General features: G+C 39.5%; 1 protein-coding gene across 12 annotated transcripts in view; it reads right to left on the bottom strand.

The window, feature by feature from the left end:
- Positions 1-22,592, bottom strand: part of TTLL5 (tubulin tyrosine ligase like 5) — a 325,193-nt gene that overhangs the window by 74,441 nt on the left and 228,160 nt on the right. For all 12 annotated transcript variants that reach the window (XM_057543387.1, XM_057543385.1, XM_057543396.1 and 9 more), the window contains one exon: positions 11,629-11,846. In XM_057543387.1, the coding sequence (XP_057399370.1) occupies positions 11,629-11,846 (218 nt within the window). The remainder of the gene's footprint in view (positions 1-11,628; positions 11,847-22,592) is intronic.

Below are 22,592 nucleotides of genomic sequence, written 5' to 3'. Positions count from 1 at the left end.
TTATTATTATTATTATTATTTTATTTATTTTTGGCTGTGTTGGGTCTTCGTTTCTGTGCGAGGGCTTTCTCTAGTTGCGGCAAGCGGGGGCCACTCTTCATCGCGGTGCGCGGGCCTCTCACTATCGCGGCCTCTCTTGTTGCGGAGCACAGGCTCCAGACGCGCAGGCTCAGTAGTTGTGGCTCACGGGCCCAGTTGCTCCGCGGCATGTGGGATCTTCCCAGACCAGGGCTCGAACCCGTGTCCCCTGCATTGGCAGGCGGATTCTCAATCACTGCGCCACCAGGGAAGCCCCTCAGTTATTATTTTTTAAAGTATTGCTTGTTCATCTATCTTTCAGCTCTCTCTTCTGATATTCCTATCAGAGTCACATGTCATGCTCCACAAGATACTGTTAGATACACGATCTAATATCTAATATGTCTGACCATTCAAAAATATTCATTTCATCTGCAAGGAATTCATGGTCCAGTTGCTGATTCTGCTGGCAATCCTTCTTAATATTAGATTTATTCATGTGTTTTAGAATTTTGGTTTGCAGGCTCATTTTGAATAGAAATCATTTCCCCCCTTTGTCTCCCTACTTGCTCACCCCTCCCTGTCTGAAGATTTTACAGTTGCCTCTACCCAGTCCCCCTGACCCCAGTCCAGAACCAGACTTGACAGTGGTATTCTGGTGCCCCTGCCTCAGAGATAAATAGAAATCCAGGTGAGTTCTGAGACATGAGCAGTTGCAAGGGTATTTCATTATCTCTCTAACTCTGTAGGCTCATAGCCTTATATAAAGATGGAGCCTCAGCCAGTGGGTCCATGTCAGCTTTGTCAGTCTCCCCGTAGAAGAGCCCAGTGCATTCTTTAGCTCAGGAGTTTTCAACCTTGGCACTACTGACATTTTGGACTGGATAATTCTTCACTGTGGGGAACTGTCCTGTGCTTTGCAGGATGTTTAGTAGCATCCCTAGACTCTACTCATTAGATGCCAGAAGCAACACCCTTCCCCCCTGCTCAAGTATGACAACCAATGACTCCAGACATTGTCAAATGTCCTCTGGGGGGCAACATCATCTCCAGTTGAAAAAAAATCACTGTTTTATTTTCTACTAATGAGTCTCTCCTCTTGGGTAGGGTGCTCTCAGGCCCCAACAATGCCACAAGAGCTGAGCTCCAGGCTGCCACTGCCTGCTTCCACAGCAGGGCTCAGAAAACTTGTTGCTTCAGCCTCATTCACTGATTGCCATTCATTTCTGTACACTTTGGGGCCAAGGAGATGCTTCCCTTGTTTCTTTTTTCTTCTTTAAGCTTTTTATCTATCACTGCTATTTGAAGCAGAGGCGGAATACTAAGTGAGAACTTACGGAGCCAACTTGACTGCAAGTCAGTAAGTCCAAATCTAATCTTTTGTTTTGTTTGAAACTAAGCCTTTGCCTTCAGTAGTCATTAGAGTTATTAGTGTTCAGGAAATCAGAATGTGTGTGAATTTCCATAGCCTCGCTAGCTAGAGCCAAATCACACTTACGAATATCAGTTTACTAACAACAAAAGTGAGATTTCTTTTAACAGGGAACAATAACGGCAGCAGGAATTACAAACTACATCAACCAGCATGCAATGGACACTTAATATATGTCAGGGAAACACATGATCTCCTTTAATCCTAAGAACAGCTCCACGACGTAGTAATATTTTGCAGATAACAAAACAGAAGCTTAGAGGTATCCCTAAATAACAGTCAATCAAGTAAAGGAGGCAGGATTCAAGTCTAATTTGAAATCTTGGGATATTAGCAGTTGTACTCTACTGCCTCCCATACACTACTCTACATGGTCTGAATAACTAACGAAGAGATAATTGTTACTTAGTGATCCTTGATGCATTCACCTTGATGCAAAATACTATGCAGCCACCATTCTCTATCTTCACCACCACCTCCTCCACTACCATTTCCTGAGAACTTATCATGAATATAAGCTGTATCAGGGGCTGAACTTCTCTCTTGTCTCTCAAAAACAACCCTCATGAAAAGAGGGCTCATGTCTGTCTCGTCCACTGGTGTTATCACCAATATTTAGAGCAATGCACAGCAGTGCACATTCAATATATATATGATAAAAGGATGAAGACAAGATATCTGTCCCTAATAGACTTAACGAAAAGCAGAACACATATGAAAAGGAAAAATAAGACAAGGAGGCAGATGGAAGAGTCAGCTGAGGAGTTGAGAATGGGCATCTGGTCAAGCTGCGTCAAGGTGATAAATTAGAACCTGATCTTGAATAAAAGGCAGGACTTAGATTCAAGATAGTTAAGGGCATTCTGTGCAGGGGGCATGACATGAGCAGGTAGGAACAATGAACGGAGCCGTGTGTGAAGCAGACTGGAGACAGGACGGAGGACATACTGCAGAGGGCTTCAATGTCCAGAGTAAGGACTCTCAACTTTACCTCGCAGGCAACTGGAAGCCTCCAAAGATTTCAGGAAAAAGGTTCAAAGAACTACTTTAGAGACAATACTTTAAAATTGCTTCCTAGGCCTATGTGTGTACCCTATTTCTTTAAGAACCCATTTGGATAGTTCAAAAACTTCTACCTTGTTCTACTTGGGTTTTCTTTTTATTCAAGAACCAATTTTGATAGTTCATATTTTTCAAAATATTATCTTTCATCCAGTTTAAAAAATTTAGTAGCATACGATTGTGTGCAGTGTCCTCATAATTTTTCAATCTCCCCTATATCTACTTTTAAAAACTTCTAATTTTAATTCTCTTATTTTTCTGGCAGAACTGTGTTTATTTTCTCCTCCCCTGTCCCCCTACCCCAAACTAAACAAGGTTTTGGATTTAACTAATTTTGCTGCTTGCTTTTCAGCTTATATTGCTTTCTTCTTGATTTCCTTTGATCTGTTTTTCTTAGCTTTGTTTTATTGACCCTTTTCTAACTTCTAGAGATGGAAGCTTAGTTCAGGTATGACAAATATGTGGCGTGCATATTCACTACGCTCAACATTAGACATTACTAATCTATCACAGCACTCTGTCTTGCTGAGCTCACAGAAGTCCTCATAATTCTTTTTAACCTGACACTCTGCTGTAACCAGCTGAAACCACTACATTGGTTGAAGCTCATTTGCCATTTGTATCTTGGTTAATTTCTTTACAATCTTTCCATATTTAACACTGAAAATAATTATGAATTTACCTTTGAGTGCATATTTGCCTAAATTTCAAATATAACTGTTGATACATATAATTTTTTTGTTTTTAAAAATTATTTCAGCTTTATTGACTTGACATATAAAATTACAAGATATTCAAAGTACATCGTGGTGATTTGACATACATATGCATTGTGGAAGGATTCCCCTATCTAGTTATTTACCTCACATCTATTACCTCACATACTTACCTTTTTCTTTCTTCTTCTCCTTCTCCTTGGTGAGAACATTTAAGTTCTACTCTCTTAGCAAATTTCAATTATACAATACAGTGTTATCAACTATAGTCACCATATTTTACATTAGATCCTCAGACTTTATTTTTATTCACTTATAGCTGAAAGTTTGTACCCTTTTACCAACCTCTCCCTATTTCTCCCTACCCCAGCCCCTGGCAACAACTTTTCTGTTTCTATGAGTTTGACTTTTTTTTTTTTATTCCACACATAAGAGATACCATGCAGTATTTGCCTTTCTCTGTCCAGCTTCACTTAGCATAATGCCCTCAAGATCCACCTATGTTGTTACAAATGGCAGGATTTACTTCTTTCTCATGGTTGAATAATATTCCATTATATATATATATATATATAAAACATATCTTCTTTATCTATTCATCCATTGATGGACATTTTGGTTGTTTTCATATCTTAGCTATTGTGAATAATGCTGCAATGAACACGGGAAGTGCAGATATCTTTTCAACATCCGGTTTTCATTTCCTTTGGCTATATACCCAGGAGCGGGGTTGCTGGATCATATGGTAGTTCTATTTTTAATTTTTTGAGGAACCTCCATACTGTTTCCCATAGTGACTGTACCAACTTACATTCCCACCAACGGTGCATAAGGGTTCCTTTTCTTCACATTCTTGCCGACACTTGCTATCTCTTATCTTTTTGATGACAATCATTCTAACCATTCTCCCGTGGTTTTGATTTGCCTTTCCCTGATGATTAGTGATGTTGAACACCTTTTCCTGTGCCTGTTGGCCATCTGTATGTCTTCTTTGGAAAAATGTCTATTCAGTTCCTCTGCCCGTTTTTTAATTGGATTGTTTTTTGCTATTGAGTTTATGAGTTCTTTATATAACTGGATATTAACCCCTTATCAGATGCATGATTTACAAGTATTTTCTCCCATTCGGTAGGTTGCCTTTTCATTTTGTTGATTTCCTTTGCTGTGCAGAAACTTTTAGATTTGATGTAGTTCCACTTGTTTATTTTTGCTTTTGTTGTCAAATCCAAAAACTCATCGCCAAGACCAAGTCAAGGAGATTACTGCCTATGTTTTCTTTTAGGAGCTTTATGGTTTCCATTCTTACATTCAAGTCTTTAATTCATTTTGAGTTAATTTTTGTGTATGTTTTAAGATAGTAGTCCAATTTCATTCTTTTCCATGTGGCTATTCAATTTTTCCAAAACCATTTATTGAAGAGACTGTCCTGGCTCCTTTGTCATAAATTAATTGACCATACATGTCTGGATTTATTTCTGGGATCTCTATTCTGTTCCATTGATCTATGTGTCCGTTTTTATGCCAATACTGTTCTGATCACTGTAGCTTTGTAATATCGTTTCAAATCAGGGAGCATGATGCCTCCAGCTTTGTTTTCCTTTCTCAAGATTGCCTGGGCTATTTGGGTCTTCTGTGGTTCCATACAAATTTTAGGATTTTTGTTCTATTTCTGTGAAAAATGCCATTGGAATTGTGATAGGGATTGCACTGAATCTGTAGATTGCTTTGGGTAGTATGGGCATTTTAACAATATTAATTCTTCCAATCCATAAGCATGGAATATCTTTCCATTTATTTTTGTCTTCAATTTCTTTCATCAGTGCCTTATAGCGTGCAGTGAACAGATCTTCTCACCCCCTTGGTTAGATTTATTCCTAGGTATTTTATTCTTTCTGATGTAATTGTAAAAGGCACTCTTTTCTTAATTTCTCTTTCTTATAGTTTATTGTTAGTATAGAGAAATTCAACAGATTTCTGTATACTAATTTTGTATCCTGAAATTTTACTCAATTCATTTATGAGTTCTAACAGTCTTTTGGTGGGGTCTTTAGGGTTGTATGCAACCTGTATGCAATATCATGTCGTCTGCAAATAGTGGCATCTGCAAATAGACAGTTTTACTTCTTACTTTCCAAACTGATGCCTTTTATTTCCTTTTCTTGCCTAACTGCTGAATAAAAGTGGCTAGAGTGGGCTTTCTTGTCTTGTTCTGGTATGTACAATTCTTATTTTCAAGGTAGTTTCCAAAATAATTTTGATCCAAGTTACTTAAAAGAATGTTTTAACATTCTAAAATTATTTGGACATTTGTCTAGATTTTGAATATTTTATTGTAAAGTGGTCAGAGAATGAAGACTGTATAATTTCCATTTTTTTAGGATTTACACTGAAATCGTTTCGTTTTGAAAAATACTCCATGGGAGCTCTGCAGGGCATAAAATTGCATGTCTGTTAATTTAATCTCATTAATTATATTGTTCAAAACCCTTTATGTCCTTATGTTAGGTCTATTTTGCCTATAACAATGACTATTCTATTCTTATTCTGGAATTCACTATTTTAGGTTGAACCTATCTTTTCTCTCAGCATTTTTACCTTTGTATACTTTTTCCTCAGAATTTTGGCAGAATTTAAAAAATCTGTCCTGAATTTCATTAATTCAATTTTCTGCAGTGCCCAATCTCGATTCACTGTGTTCAACCCAATTTTTCACTCAGGTGTTCTCATTTCCATTCAATCCTTCCTGACCCCAGGCTGCTTGCTCTCTCTTAGATAGATTTTTCTAGCTCTACACACCAATGCATATTAGGGATTTTCTAAAATGTTGTTTCCTTTCTTGATTAAACTTATTTTGGAGGTTGGCAGCTCCTCTGAATCTTCTCCATGGAGCTTTCTTTTAAGCTATACTATCTACTCCCAGGCCCCAAGATTTTAAAATATTTGCTCATCCTCGGAGAAGAAAGTCTAAGTTTGCTAATAAGGACACAGGATTACAGAGAAACTGATAGGAATTCTATCACAGGCTATTTTAAGTTTCTGTCCAAACCTTTAAAAAAGGCATTTTCATAATCAGATAAGAAAGAAGGGAAGTGAGAGATGGGAAATACCCAACATTTATATTACCATTTTAACATCCCAGCAAGCAGGAATGAGAAGTAAGATTTTAATTTAAATTACCTAAGTATGAATCACCAAAGGAAGATCCATCATTCTATGACTCTCACGTATTTCTCTCCCCACTGGACCATACATATCCCAATGGCAACTTTTGGTTAGAAGTGATTACTAGTACCTAGTTCTCTGACTGATGTCATCGTCATCATGCCCAAACCAATTCCTAAGATCCCCTAATGCCGCCACTGAGGTCCAAACGCTGAGGCTGGTAGAGGAAAGGGAGCCTAAGTGGTGACTCCTCAACTGGCCCTTAGCTCCTTCTAGCCCCAGGCCTACCCCTTAGAGTGAGAGGGCATCGTCTGGTGTATTCCAGGGCTCCCACTATTTTCCTACACTGCACTCCCATAGACAGGCAGTATATAAAGACCTTGATGTTGTTGTTCTATCCAATCCTTCTTGTGCTACATCTAACAGACATTTCCCCAACACCGCAGTATGAGGGTGACACTAATTCTTCCTCCTCTTGAGTATTTCATTGGCCACTTAAGTGGTAAAGCTGGCGTGGAAAGGAAGGGAAGTGAGTTCCTAAGTGCTGACACTGCCTTTTCCCAAAGGCAGTATTTTAAGATGATTAATCTGCCACTTGCTGTACAGAATGTATTTGAATGGATTGGTAGGGGGGGGTCTGAAATCAGTGGTCTACTGGGAAGAGTATGGGGTTAGCACTGTGGGTGATATGAATTCTGGCTTTGGTTCTGCCACTGACCATCTGTATACCTTGCTATACCCAAAGCCCGACATTGTGCCTTCATCCAGGCCTTTATCTTCCATCACTGAAAGTCTATGATTATATATTTGGGAAATGCATAATTTAGAAATCTTATATTTAAGGATGGATATGCTACAGATTCAATTATATTTCTTGAAACTACACATAATGAAAGGCTGAAAGGCTGAGAGAAGATGGTTAACCTATAACATGACATCTTCAGTGCTCACATCAAGACCCTACTTTTGGACCATTATAACTCCTGATCACTTTGCCTCCTGTTAATGACTCATATGTTAAAAAGATATAGCATATTATTTTCCTGATCCTTATTTTTATATTTTTCTGACATTAACCTCTGAGCACCTCCATCATATTGCTGACATCACCAAATGTTCCAGTCACATTAATTGGTATTTGGTTTAACATGCTCCCGGGCTCTCGATTGCTTTCCTCCTTCCTAATCCCTAGCAGCCTTTAGCAAACACCACTGTCCTGGGTGCTGACACAGAACAGCAGTTGACTTCAATTTCTACTGAGGTCACCCTGAGGCAGGATATCCTAAAACCTGGCAAGGAAAGGTAACCCCAGCTATTTAAAGAAAAGTCCTTTAGTTAACACATTACTGACTGGGGGATTTTTGCAGAAACTAATGCCTGTGGCCGTAATACGTCTCCGGTCAAAAATGTGTTAAGTCTGGTGTTTCTCATACAGTTTTCTTTCTTCAGAGAAGTCCCAAGGTAAACAGCTTTGACCCTGACCTTCCAAATTCATCTCTAGTCTATGAGTTTTGCCCACCTCCCTGGCAAACTTTAATCATCTCAGGTTTCTTTCTCCATATTTCCGGGAGAGTGTGATTCTGGCTCTGAAAAAAAAAAGGTCTTTTACAAGGAAGGAACAGTTCATATGCATGCAGTTGTTCACAGGCTGTCATCCTTCCTAGTTCAGCTGACTGCTTGGAAGAAATACCACAAATAGTTTTGAAAGGAGGATCTGAAGTTGGTACTAAATTATGAAGTGTTACAAACATTAAAGAGGAAAATCAAAAAAGGGTATTGGCGCCATGGAAAAGGTAAAAAAATTTTCTAAATCACTCTCTTCACAGAATTGACAAGAGAGATTTAGCTAAAAGAAATATAAATATATGAATTTGAGAACTATAACAAAGAACTGCTGGGCCAAGAAAGGATGAGGAAAATGGCTGTAAAGCATCAATATTAAAAAACAAACGTGTTCATAAAAAAGCTTTCAACAGAATAGACTGAAAACAGGTTATTTTGGTTAATTATTCAGTGGGGACAGTGGGTTTTGCTTTACAGATGGGAAGCTGAAACCTTTAGAGGAAAAGTGACTTGACTACTATCCTAAAGAAACAGGACCCCACTGTTCTGATTCTCAATTCCCTTTGCACCAAAATCCAAACGACATTCCATCTTTTATGTTCCATTGTTCTCTAGATTCAACCCTCTAGGATGTGGAAACTTTGATGCTCTTGGAAATTGCTTCTATATTTGTCCAGTGCCAACTGCTGTGCTAGGAGAATTCTGAAGTTCAACCCAAAAACACAGGGCTTGGCACAGTCAAAAGCTCATTACAACTTCTCATTAGCTGTGTCTCTTGGGACAACTATGGCATTCCTGAGTGCGACTCTGTATCTCCCTCCAGTCATAACTGAGGGTTCCTGATTAATCTGAACTGAGCCCAAATAAAGGCCGCAATAAGCTCCAAGCAAATGAAGCAACACACCTTGTAGGAAGAAAGTAAAAAATTACGTGAAAATTTCTTGAAGTGCCAACTTAGTATTAACCATAATACCTAACGCTTATTTAGCATTTATTATGTACCAGGCACTGTATTTGTGCTTGACATTCATTAATTCATTTATTTCTCTTAATAACCCCATGAGGCAGGTACTATTACTATCCCTATTTCAAATAAGAAACTGAGTCACACAGATGTTAAGTAACTTACTATGCTTGCTAGGAACAAGAATTACTTCAGAACAATAAGAATAGTGTATTGACTGATACTCAGGATGCTGATTTCGGGAGCCATGAAAGGTTCCTCTAGATTAAAAATAACTTCATCAATGCACATAAAGTATGGAGTTTAGTTCATAGTAATGTACCGATGACAGTTCCCTAGTATGGCGCAGTCTTCAAATGTACCACGGCTGTATAGGATGTTAACCGTGGGGAAAACTGGCTTTATTCATCTTTATGTGTACTATCTTGACAGCTTTTCTGTAAATCTAAAATAATTCTTAAATAAAAAGATTATTTTAAAAAACTTTATCTGGATACTTCCTAGGGGGAACTTTTCATTGAGGCAGTTCAGAGAAAAACAATGCTATTCTTTTTTCTAAGAGTCGGAAGCATATTGAAAACAGCAGGGTCCTCACGGCACTACAGCTTACATATAAGGGAAAGGATGTTCAGGTCTCCATTAGTGCTAACTTATTTAGCTTCAGAGACTTGTGCTAGAGTTTTAAAGGCAAATTGGAAACTATTTCCTGGAACAACGCCTCATAGCATGCCTTTTGATACTTGGATTATATTTCTTAAATTCTGAAGAAATCTTGCTTCTCCCCCTCTTCTGTGCTTTTTTGGTGCTGAGCTGCTTCCGGTTTTCCCACACTCCTGCCCGTCAGAGAGAAGAAACCACAAAAATGCAGCAAAGCAAAGTTTGTCCATAGAGCTGCAATTCCATCTCAGAAGCCTCAAGTGCTCTCCTGCCAGCAGTGAGTTCACGGCAGTGAGTGGGGTCCTCGAATGTCCAGCCCTGCTGCCTGCTGACGGAGCCCCCCTCTCCACCAGCAGACTAGCCACAGGGCTACCACGGGCCATCTCAGCAATAATCGGAAAAGCCACGAACGAGGAGCACACTGGCAAATTCAACATTCATATCCAACTCACTGATATTCCCACCTAACTGTGGGCTTCTCAAACCTGGGAATGAAAGTGTGGTTTTGGAATGCTTATAATGGTTACTAAGGCTTACTGAGTTCTTAAGTGTGCTAGGTCTTGTGCTATGTACTTTACAGATATTAAGTCTGCTAATATTTATCAACTGTCCTATGAAGCAAATACACTTTGTTATCCCCACTTCACAAATAAGGAAACTGAAGTCAAGAGTTTAAGTAATTTGTAACTGGTCGAAGATCTCACGTTAATAAAGAGTGTGTGTGTGTGTGTGTGTGTGTGTGTGTGTGTGTGTGTGTATGTGTGTGTGTGTGGGGGGGTGGGATGGGACACAGGCAGGCTGGCTCCAGAGGCTGCACCCTTTAGGATTCAAGGCTATTCTTTCTAGGGTGAGGGACCATACATCCTTCTTATCGTGCTATTGGCTCTCAACCACGAACTGCAACCTTCCCACTGCCCTCTCCTACTGCTCCAGATAGTTCTATAAAGTCATTACGATGCCTGTTATTCTTAGAACAGTGCTTGGCACTTGGTAGGCACTGAATAAACGTTTGTTGGATAAATGAATAATGGCAGCAATACAATTAAAACAACCACGAGGGATTGTTTTCGATCCAAATCCAGAATTTGATTCATTATCCAAGGGGGGAAAAACACTAACTGCTTTTTCTATGCCCTAGGATTCCTTCTTACAACTAAGATTGATTTTGTGAAAGACAAATGAATGGGGAGCCTCAATGAGAACAAGAGAAATACACAAATCTTCTCTAGGCGTTTATCCATCAGGGAATGCCTGCCTCTTCCAGACATCTTTGATAAGTTCCCCAATTTTAAATGGAGAGGGGCTGTTAGAACCAACACTCCTTTTACCAGTCCATTTCTGGTTTACTAGGGAAGATAGCTGTAGGTACAGTGAAGGACGTGACCTAAAAAACGTGATTCAGGTACGGAAATGTCTTTTTTGAGGTAAAATAGGTAGATGACAAAAGGTATTAGAAACATTGTTGCTACACAGAGCCTGATGACTAATGTCAATGAAGTTAATCCCTCTAATGAAATCCCAATCCTATGTCTTCCCTTTCAAATGCCTAAAAATGAACAAACAAGGGTGGGGGTGAGGGAAGAGTATTGCATTTTATCTGAAATATATATGAAAAGATCTAACTCTGTAGAATGACCAAAAGAAGAACACATCCAGGAGGAAGTTTTCATTTCCTCCCTCCAAGCCCACAGTTCAGCACTGTTACCCCAGTGCACTGTCTGATTGAGGTTCCTGCTAGAGGCCAGAAGAGTTAGTTAGCAATGACCCTGAACCCTGCCAGTGGCAGCACTCATCACAACCACTGGGGAACGTAAAAGAGCAGTGCCTGCCCCTCCCACAGGGTACAGCCTTGACATTGGCCGTGTTGCAATAGCTCCCCAGGTGATTCTAATTTGTAGCCAGGGCTGAGAACCAGTTAGCCTTTATTCCCCCATCAGGTGTTCTTTTCAACATTTCAGCACAAACTGTCTTGAGGCTCCAGAAACAGAGAGTACTGTTAGCATATAATTGATACAACTCAGAAGAAATTGAACAGAAGATTACTGAAAACTTACTTGGAAGCCCTCTGGGATGCTGCCTTTCTGAGGACTTGTTTGTGATTGGACGGGGGTCTGGGGACCAGGGAGGAGGAAGAACTTGGAGCTGGCACCACTTTTTGTGGCAGAGTGGTTGGCTTCTGGCCACTAGCTGTGGCGCTTGAAATTCTGCAAGCTGCACCATTATTTATTGTCCATAAATTGGAGTTAGGTAGTGTCTGGCTGCCAAAGATCGCCTACGAGAAAAAGAAAAAAAATGAAAGATGGAGATGCCCGTCACAAATTAGTTTGCTGTAAGTCAGTAACTGGTTTGCAATCCCGAGGCGGGACAAAAGGAAATGGGAAACCGTTAAAATTAAGTAATTTTTAAGGAAAAACTTCTCCTCCAATAAAGCCAATGCAGGTTTAGGTTCAGGGAAGGAAAATCTCTTTTAGCAGAGAGTTGAGATTATCTTGCTGAAAGTACACTAGAGTAGGACTCAGGGTGGCTGCGTACTATGTATTGTCCATATGTGTGAATTAGAGAAGCATTTGGTCTCTCTCAGTCTTAGTATCCCTTCATTGTTAAAGTAAACAAGTATTTAATGAATGCCTCTTATTGGGTATCGAGTACTAGAAATACAGCACAGAACAAAAGTGACTTGAAGCCTGACTCAATTCCAACCCACTCACAGAACTCTGAACTCCTCTAGAAGGTTCGCACCTTGGAGGAAAGGGAAGGAGCCAGTGTGGCGTAGTAATACCTTGATGACCTGAAGACTAACATAAAACTACACTTGAAAACACTTTCAAAGTAAAATTACTACATGAATAGTAGTTACTATATACAAATACAAGAGCAAAACAAGGGTATTTTCGCTCAGAGGGTAAGCCTACAACTATTAAATAATGACCTAAAAACCATCTAGATGTCACAAACACCAACATGTACCTGCAGTAAGGATGTATTTAATTGTACACTTCCTCAGGGAGAGGCTTAAAAAAAACTCTTACAACTTATTCACCTCATTAGAAATAGTTTTTTTGTGTCACAAATTTTGTTACTGATTCTTCAATTGTGTTAACACTGCTTTCAATATGCATGCTTCATAAAAGCTTTAAATGTAAAATAATATTAGGAGGAAAATAATATAATTGACAAAATACATAGGACTTTTTATTAAAAGGATTTCTGGCAATTGATATCTATCTGTAGGCACGACATTTTAAGAGGCATGGGAGAAATGTCATTTCCTCATGGCAAGGCCTAAAGGAATAAGTTCAGATGCTCTTACATTCACCTTTTAGGTAAACTTCACCAGGTAAACTTATTTATTTATTTATTTTTTAAAAGAAATTCATGTTCTTTTATTTATTTATTTATTTATTTATGACTGTGTTGGGTCTTCGTTTCTGTGCGAGGGCTTTCTCTAGTTGTGGCAAGTGGGGACCACTCTTCATCACGGTGTGCGGGCCTCTCACCATCGCGGCCTCTCTTGTTGCGGAGCACAGGCTCCAGACGCGCAGGCTCAGTAATTGTGGCTCACAGGCCCAGTTGCTCCGTGGCATGTGGGATCTTCCCAGACCAGGGCTCGAACCCGTGTCCCCTGCATTGGCAGGCAGATTCTCAACCACTGCGCCACCAGGGAAGCCCATAAACTTATTTTTTAAGATATAAAAGATGAACTGGGTAGCTTTAGTAAATAAATGTTAACCAACCCTTCTACACCCATGCCTTGGAATGTCCCATTTCAGGAAAATGTGTCCAAGGGTTCCGGGCTGGGCAGATATGAGGGGGGATCAGGGGGTCTTGTGTGGAGGGAATGTGTTTGGCTGAGAGGCTTGACAAAGAGCAAAGTGATTTCAGAGGTGGAGGATCAGGGCTTTTTCACACAGACCGACTGGACTGAGATGTTCCCCGTCTCTGGAAACCACCGGAGAGGGAACTGAAAAGCTGTTCGCTTGCCTCTATCTCTGACCACAGAAGGGGAGCTGAGGAAGACCTGAGCCCAGGGGCACAGCCAGGAGCCCAGGGCTGCAGAGCGTGTACACGGGGGTGTACATGGGAGCGGGGGAGGCGAGGGGTTGGGCGATCTGCAGTAACCAAGGGGTGCAGCAGAGGCCAGCTGTGGGGACTGGCTCAAAAACAAACCCACTCCTTTCAAGCACTGTCTCCATATCTGAGGGCCTCAAAATCTGTGGGAGAGATTCAACTGGGAGGAAGGAGGGAGGCAGGAAAGGGCTAACCTAGGCTTCTATTCTCACCACTACCTCCCAATAAGTGAGCTTAGACTGAAGAGTGCTTGAAAGATGCCTCATTCAGGGTGGGGAGGAGACCAGAACTCAGAATGGGGGCTGAAGAGTCCTACGTCAACCATCCATAAACACGTTCACTGGATGAGTAGTAAAACAACTGTTAGTGAAATGCTCTTGGAAATAAAAACATTCTTTATGGAGTTAGATTTTTCACGCTGTGATGGAACTGCCATCAGTAATAACGTCTATTCAATACACGTTGCCCTGGTGACAACTTAACCGTATTTCAAATTCATTGAGTTTTTCTTTTGTTAAAAAATCTTCCTGGGACATCTAAATACAAATAAAAAGATGAATAAAAAGAGCAAGATCAGAACAGTGAGTATAGTAAGCTTCTACTTGAGTAAAACAGAAAAAAGGATACATACAGACATACATTTATATACCAATACACACACACAAACACATATACAATGTTCGTATCTGCACAGAACAATTTGGAAAGGCTTTTAAAAAAAACTGGCAGCCTCCATGGAAAAGAACTGTTAGCTAGGGATCAGGGGGAGAGGGAAACTAATTTTTTCTATATATCATTTGTACCTTTTTGAATTTTGTACCATCTATATGTAGCTATTTTTTACAAAAATAAATTATTGAAAAGTCAAAAGGAAGTCAAGTTCTAATAAGATTTGAGCAGGTAACAGATTAACTTTCTGAGTACAAATCAAAGTATCCAAATGAAGCCCAAGTTTCAAGCAGCTGGTTCTAGGACTTGCCATTAGATTGGGTGAAGAAGGAACTGACTCTTCAACACTTACTATGGCTACAAAACCAGATTAGGTCATCAGCGAAAAGTAGACGCTCAGGTAAGTGGAAAGGAGCATGGCTCTGCAATCAAATGTGCTTGGGCTCAAATGTAGGCTCTGTCACGTATAAACTGGGTGACCTTTTCAAGTTACTTAACCTCTCTGAGCTTTAGCTTCCTCATAAAACAATGATAATCACTTGGCTGGATTGTTGGGGATTAAATGAAGATCACACAAGTAAATGTAGCCCAGGCACTCAGTAAAGGTTTCTTGAAATAAATCAAAGTGCCAGGCACACAGTAGAAACTGAAATGCTCCCTTCCTTCCCAAACTACTGCCCTTTACTGAGGAACCAAAGGACGGGCTGATATGTAAATCTGCTTATCTGTAATGACTTGTGAATGGTAGTCGGTTCTATGTTTTTCAACATAGTTTTCTAGTCTTATAATGATGCTCACTAGCTGCAAAAACAAACTCTTAAAATGAAAACATATGTGTAGGTTCCCCAGATCATATTTACTCAATTCTCTTTGGCAGAGATGATCTTTCCCTCTTCTAAATGCTTAGAAAAATGTATTTGTACGTGTCTTATCACATTTAGCACATTCTACCTTGTATTACAGGCACTTATATATGTACTTTTTTCTGCTTCTGGACAATTCATACTGGAAATGCCTGGATTTATATCTGATCAATTTTTGTTTCACTAACAGTGCCTAGTAGAATGCCTTGTGCATAAAAGGTGCTTAATAAGCATTTACAACATGAATGGAAAAAAAAAAAACCCTCACATTATACCAACTACTGATTTTTTTTTAAGCAACAGTTAAATTCCCATACAAGCAAACAGGCAAGTTTGTGTTTACATAGAGATGTAATCTTATAATAGGACCATTCTCTGGAGTTTGAATAGTGCCTAGTGTGGTATGTGTTCAAATTATACTCAGCCACAAAATGTAAGTAAGCCCTTCTATAGATCCCAAATAAAAATAAATTCACCTTCCTAGATGCAAATTTGGGGGCAGGACCTTAGACACCAATGTTCCATAGTAATAAGATCAGTCTGTACCTCAAAACACAAAATAAAATAAATTAGAGGAGAATTTATTGCTTAGGAGACTCACTTGCTTGGGTACTAATAATTCTTCCTTTCTTCCCAATAAAACTGCCCTGATTTTGTTTGGGTAATCATGTGTGCCCAACTAAAAAATTACATTTCCCAATCTCTCCTGTGCCTTGAGATAACCATGTGACCTAGTTCTGAGTTGTAAACAGAAGCTTCTAGGTGCAGGTTCTGGGAAAGCTCTTTAAAGGGGGCAGACTGGGTTGGTTGGTGCACACCTTTTGCCCTTTACTGCTCTTCTTCTCCCCACTCAGAACATGGATATCTACCTAGAGGTGGACAGGCGTAGGGTGGGAGTTACTTGTTAAGGACCGCAGAGGAGAAAGACAGGAGGAGCACGGGTTCCTGATAGCACCACGGACTTCAGGAGCACCTAGCTCTAGATTTCTGATTATACTGGGGAAAGAAAATAAACCTCTAACTTGTTTAAGCCATGGGTGGGGGGGGGGGGGTGCCCTATTACATGCAGCCAAGTGGAACCCTAACTGAGCTGAGATATAATTCTCAATCTACCAAAGAGTCAAGCTTGTTTAAGCCTCAATTTAACATGTGCTGCATCTAAAAAAAGCAGATACTTTTTCCAAATACAGTAAAAAGCTTCCAGGTTCTCATTTGTTGTTTGGTGATCATATGCTCATATACTGAATGGGTAATGAAATTATTACAATTCTATGCCATCCAAAATTCCCAAAAGTCAGTAATGTAGACAAGTCCCCAGGTGTTTCACCAAAGCCAAGACTAAGTGGAATGAGATTAAAGTAATCAAATCTGATTAAGAAGCAAACCAGGAAAGTACTCAGGTAATGTTAAAGGCAGACATATAAATAGATGTTTTTAGACTACTGGCAGAAATCAGCCTCCCCAGGCACCCCCCGTAGCCTGTATTGGCCCTAATCCTACAACTCTACCAATGACAGACTGTATGAACTGTTTTATCCTGATATTCATTCAAAAATAAGCAGAAGAATTATATAAAGTTCTCTCCGTATAATTTCTAAGAAATGTGAGGTTTGGACATACAGTATTAGCACTCTGCACTTGTGGGTTAACCCAGGGATGGGGGCGGCACCGTCATCAGTCAATGTCCTGGGAATGTGAGAGCCGTATAAGCACCAGCTGTATAAGACCTGGTCAACAAATACAAGGCTTTTGCTTCTTTATTGGGTGTGGGAAACAGCAAGGAGACTCAGAGAAAACCACAGTTTGAGCGTTGGCTTGGCCACAGACAAAAGACTGGAAAGGCCCTCCTTCTCCCACAACAGAAGGGTACTCGTGGGTGGGAAGGAGGAATTTCTGATAGACAGAACACAGACTGAAACTTGGAAGGTCACAGGGAAGCAAGATCTGAGCTCTCTTACTAGAAAGATAACATTGCTCAGAGATTAAATTCTGGGAGTGTGTGTGTGTGTGTGTGTGTGTGTGTGTGTTTTAATTCCTTCCAGAGAAACACCCCTTTTAGCCTTTACTCAGGCTTCTTGGTGATGGAGTAGAGCTGGATGCTTCCCTGCAGTGAAATATCAATAACTCTCTAATTCATTTTTTTGAAAATTAAGGGGGATGAAGCAGGTAAATGTTAATCTCTATTTGAGCGGGGTTAATGTCTCTTTGTACCCCTTTTACTCTGATATCAGAAGAGCAAACATTTGGGGCATTATTCTCCCCACATGAGATTTTTATTGTAACTTGGATAAAGTTCCCATTACATAGCATACAAAGCCACTTCTAGTTCTGGCAGCTCAAGTACTGGGATGGTATATCTTCCTGAGCAGGTAAGATGCTAAGCACTCATCCTACTACAACCAGGCCGAGAGCTGTTCAATGCAAAGAACACATTTCGTCTTTTGTGCAACCAAACGATGCTGAAAAACCTCGGGGCCAGGGTGAGGGTGAGGGTAGCTGTTTCTATTTTGGCAAAAGCAAGCTTCCAAAAGGCCTTTGTCCCACACTGCATGCAGTTCTTGGCTGTCTTCCATTCACAATGTTTGTCAGCTGGAACAAGATTGAAAGCCGAGCAAGAGAAAGAATACAACTTCCGGTACTGCAACAAGGCACTGGGCAATGCTAGGACCTCGACAGGGATGGGGCAGAAACCCTGAAGATACTCCCGTTCATACAGAGAGAGACCGATGACACAAGCACCGGAGACAGGACTTTGAGATGCCAAAGAGATTGGAAGTCCTCTGGCATTCCCTTCCACTTCTAAAACCAATTAAGAAGCTACTTCTCCTATAGCAACTAGGAAAGAAGGCTCTTACTAGTGCAAATCACCTATTCTAAAGGATGTGAATACAGGTGCTTACCTGGACAGAACAATTTAGAAGAAACTATTATTCACCAACCAACTGAAAACACTGTGCTTCAGGCAACCCCTAAATCAACTGTACCTTCTAACATCTGAGAAACAATGCAGGCCATTAAAAACAGATATTCAAATATACTTACATGCCTCAGACTCCTGCATGTAAGCAAACCAAAGATACCAGCAGTGTCTCTGAGTTGGTTTTTCAATAGCATTGAGACACTTGAACAGATCTCGGGCTCGGTGTGTGTTACAACCAAAGAAGTCCAACTATGAGGCAGCTGGCTAAGGCCAGGGCTGCATCCCATGATCAGAAAACCCAGTGAAACTAGCCCTAAGACATCACATGGATGACATTCCCTCACTACAGCCCCACCCCCCATTCTAACAACAGAACCGATTAATAGTCATACACTGGTAGAGGCTCATAGTCTGATGGCAAATTTAGACTCCTATGACTGTAGACTCTGCTTTGCTTTCTATTTCTTTCTCCCTCAATGCCCAGCAATATTCGGCAGACCAAGGGTTTTTTCTGTTTTTTTGAAACACGTTCATTAGAAAAAGGAAAACAGTTTTAAAACAGTTTCATTTCGAATTCTACTCTCAGAGATAACCTCTGGTAACATTTAGACTTTTTTCTGTGTATAGTCACTTATTTTCTTTGTATATACATGCATTTCCATGGGCTTACAAAAATGGTATATGATATCTGATGTTCTGGAGACTTTTTTTTTCATTCAAATATCTATCTTGAGCATTTTTTCATATATATAAGGGTAGATTTAGATGATTGCTTTTAATGGCTGTGTATTTTCTATCACGGTTTATCATAATTTACTTAACCAATCACCAATAGTAGAATACTATAAACTGACACAGTAGATCTATATTTGCAGTTAAGGAAATAAGTTCCTAAAACATTTTTAAGTGGGAAAAAGTAGGTCCCCTAAAATCTTATACTTCCATTTTGAAACCACACACACACTAAGGCTGTCACCAGTTTATTTTGCTATTTAAGAATACTGTTGTGATAAACATCATGTTATTTTTTATATCTTTTGACATATGCCGGATCATTTCCTTAAAATAATTTCCTTGAAGTAGAATAGCTAGATCAGAAGGCTGCTTCTTCTTTGTCTTTTTTATACATACACTCAAATTGCCCTCTGTAAAGGCTCTACCAAATACATTTTTGTCAGTATGTTTGGGAGAATAATTCCCTTACCTTTCCTTGATGATTATATGGAAATACTACGTGTCCCATGGAAAGCTGGCTCATAATTTGATGCTAATGCTGTTTCTCTTTTTTTTTAATGTTTATAAGACATTTATGCCTTTGGACAAACATATTCTTTTAATCGTTTTACCATGGTACTATTAATCATTCTTTCTCTTCACATCTCTCTCTAGCAATTGTGAACAAATTAATTTGCTATAATTTTCAGCTGTCCAAACAAGTAAATATTAGTTTAAAAAGTGTAGCTAATTAATATCTTACGAGCCTTGACCTTCTCCTAAACCACCTTCTTTAATATCATTTAAACCAATTTCTGCTTCTGGCACAGGGGGTTTAACTAAAACCCCAAGTTGAAGTTATAATGCTATGTATATTTAAGGTTAAAAGAAATACATAACAGAAGAGATGTCTGCATACTCATGTTCACTGAAGCGTTATGTGCAACAGCTAAGATGCGGAAGCAATCTAAACGCCCATCAACTGATGAATGGATAAAGAAAATGTATATACATGTGATAGAGTATTATTCAGCCTTAAAAAAGAAAGAAATCCTGCCATTAAGTTACAATGGATGAAACTTCAGGACATTATGCTAAGTGAAATAAACCAGTCACTAAAAAACAAATACAACATGATTCCACTGACATGAGGTATCTAAAGCAATCAAACTCACAGAAACACAAAGTAGAGTGGTGGATGCCAGGGGCTGAGGGGAGGGGGAAACGGAGCTGTTCAATGCATACAGAGATTCAGTCATGAAAGATGTAAAAGTTTTAGTAATCTGTTGTACAACAATGTGCATATAGTTAACAATACTGTACAATTCACAAAAATTGTTAAGAGGGTAAATTTATGTTATGTGTTTTTTACCACAATGGAAAAAAAGTAATACATAATAATAAGAGAAACGAATTTTTATTGAGCTTTTATCATGGTGGGAATTGCTCTAAGTGCTTTACATGTTATAGCATGTTCCCAATCATTTGAGGTGGGTCCCATCATCACCTCCATACAGAAGAAGCAACCAGAGCACAAAAAGATTCCGTAATTTGTCCATGATGGCAAAGTAGTAAGTGAGATCCAAGTCGTCGGAGGAGTCTGATTTCACAGCCCCACTGTACTACACTGCCTTCCTCATTTATGCTATGCTGACTCCCTTTTTAAAGCAAATCCACTGAAATCAAATCTCCCTTCCAAAGCAAATCTAAAGCAAACCTAGCAATGTGTCCAATTTTCACCAGACGCATCTAAAAGACAGGGATTTCACTCACTTTACTCCAGGAAGAAAAGGTTGAAAAAAATTTGTGTGTAAGCAAATCTTTGTTACTTATTTTGAAAGTTAAAATGTGTAAGTGTATGTGTGTGAGTCTGTGCATGTATAATATATAAATAAAGGTAACTTCAAAAGATCAGCAATGACCCCAGGTTGAGAGTTCAACTGGTTAAAAAAAATAAATAACTCATAGCCTCATTTTCAATTGTCTCTTTTATCTTTTACTTACTAGTAGTTTTAGTAAGGCCCTTGTTCTCCTAATATGTTTGTGTCTTACATCGTCTGATGAGTAAAATGAAATAATTAGACAAGGCAATCTCTGAGTTCTTTACAACTTTAAATTCAGAGTTTATAAATATCTAACTTGTCTTTGTCTTCAAATGTTTAGTTTGCTTTATTTGGCTCAGAATGTCACATATTGACCTATTGTTCATCTTACACAGACTTTGCTGTCATATATACCTGTTTTTTCCTGTGGCTGCATCCATTGCAGATGGGTGGGGTTCTTTATATTTAAAGATGAGGTCTTTCATCATCTCACGCAAAGTTACTGCTGTGAGTCCCTCATATGCCCACAGACAAACAGAAAAAAGCCACAGGTCACAGAGTGAGGGGAGGGAATGAAACTGGTCACCAGGCAGCTGTAGCAAAACCACATTTTAAGGATATACAACAAACAAGGTCGATCCCAAGCAGCTGGTAGGTGAGGAGCTGCCTCTTAACAAACCTACAACCAAGTGGAGTTCTGAATTTTGATTCATTGTGTTGACCTTTTCTTTTATATTTGTGTGTATGGGTGTATAGCAGCAGCAACAATAAAATTTGGAATGTCTTATCTGACTGATGGTAAATGTATAAAACAAGAAGAAAATGAAGAGTCACTTACTCAAGGGGGAGGGAGGTAGAGTGGAATAGGGCTTTGGAAGCCTCTGACCTGGCTTAGCTATTACAACTGCAATGAGCCAGCTGGGCAACCTTGTGTAAGTTACTTAAACTTTCTGAGCATCAGTTTCCTCATCAGTGGAATGGATATAATACTATATCTAGCATACAAGAGGCACTCACTGTACACCCATTTCACTGCCTTCACCTTCCTCCCTCCAAGATTCCAGAGAGACACTACTCTAGCAACAGCTTAGAAAACACCCTGGTAGTAACCAGGGGACTTCTATTACTAGCAGTAAGGAATCAGCATAATGAACTGATGTCTATATTGAAATAATGCATTAAGAATCAGATTTCTGGGGACTTCCCTGGTGGTCCAGTGGTTAAGAATCCGTCTTCCAATGCAGGGTTCGATCCCTGGTTGGGGAACTAAAATCCCACATACCACGGTGCAACTAGGCCTGCGTGCCGCAACTACTGAGACCACGTGCTCTATGGCAAGCGCACCACAACTAGAGAGAAGCCCGCACTCTGCAACTAAGACCCGATGCAGCCAAAAATAAATTTAAAAAAAAAAGATCAGATTTCTATGGTATTGAAAAAGCAAGCATAATATTAATCATGCAAAAGTGTCAATCTGTGGTATTCACATTTGTAGACACCTGTTGTGTTTCCTGACAGTATTCTCAAAAACACCATCAGAGAAACAAAATTAAAACAGTATGACCAATGACAACAAAAGGGATGAAAGGATGAAGTGATCATTGAAGAGAAAATTCCTATGTTATCAATAACAACCCACACACATGCTCTGAATCTCCAATCCTCTAGAACATATTTCAGGATTCTGCAAGACTCAGTGGTCCCTGACACTGCTCCTAAATAATAAAAGCACAAGGGAGTGTAGAGTATGGGCATTTCTAAGAGTTTTAAGCCCTGGAAGACCTTATTAAGACATCTCTTTAAGAATTTGTGGTAACTGGGATAAAGGTTTAGTAAACCTTTCCTTTTGCAACAGTGTATCTGACTAGTAGGAGACTAGTTGAGATACCTGAGATTAACTTTTCAAATAGTTTTATAGGTGTCAATATGTACTTGTCGAACACATGAATTGCAATCTAAAA

This window comes from Balaenoptera acutorostrata, chromosome 3 (assembly GCF_949987535.1).
Source record: "Balaenoptera acutorostrata chromosome 3, mBalAcu1.1, whole genome shotgun sequence".
NCBI lineage: Eukaryota > Metazoa > Chordata > Mammalia > Artiodactyla > Balaenopteridae > Balaenoptera > Balaenoptera acutorostrata.
The sequence above is the reverse complement of the archived record's forward strand: the minus strand, read 5'-3'. Positions and strand labels throughout refer to the sequence as shown.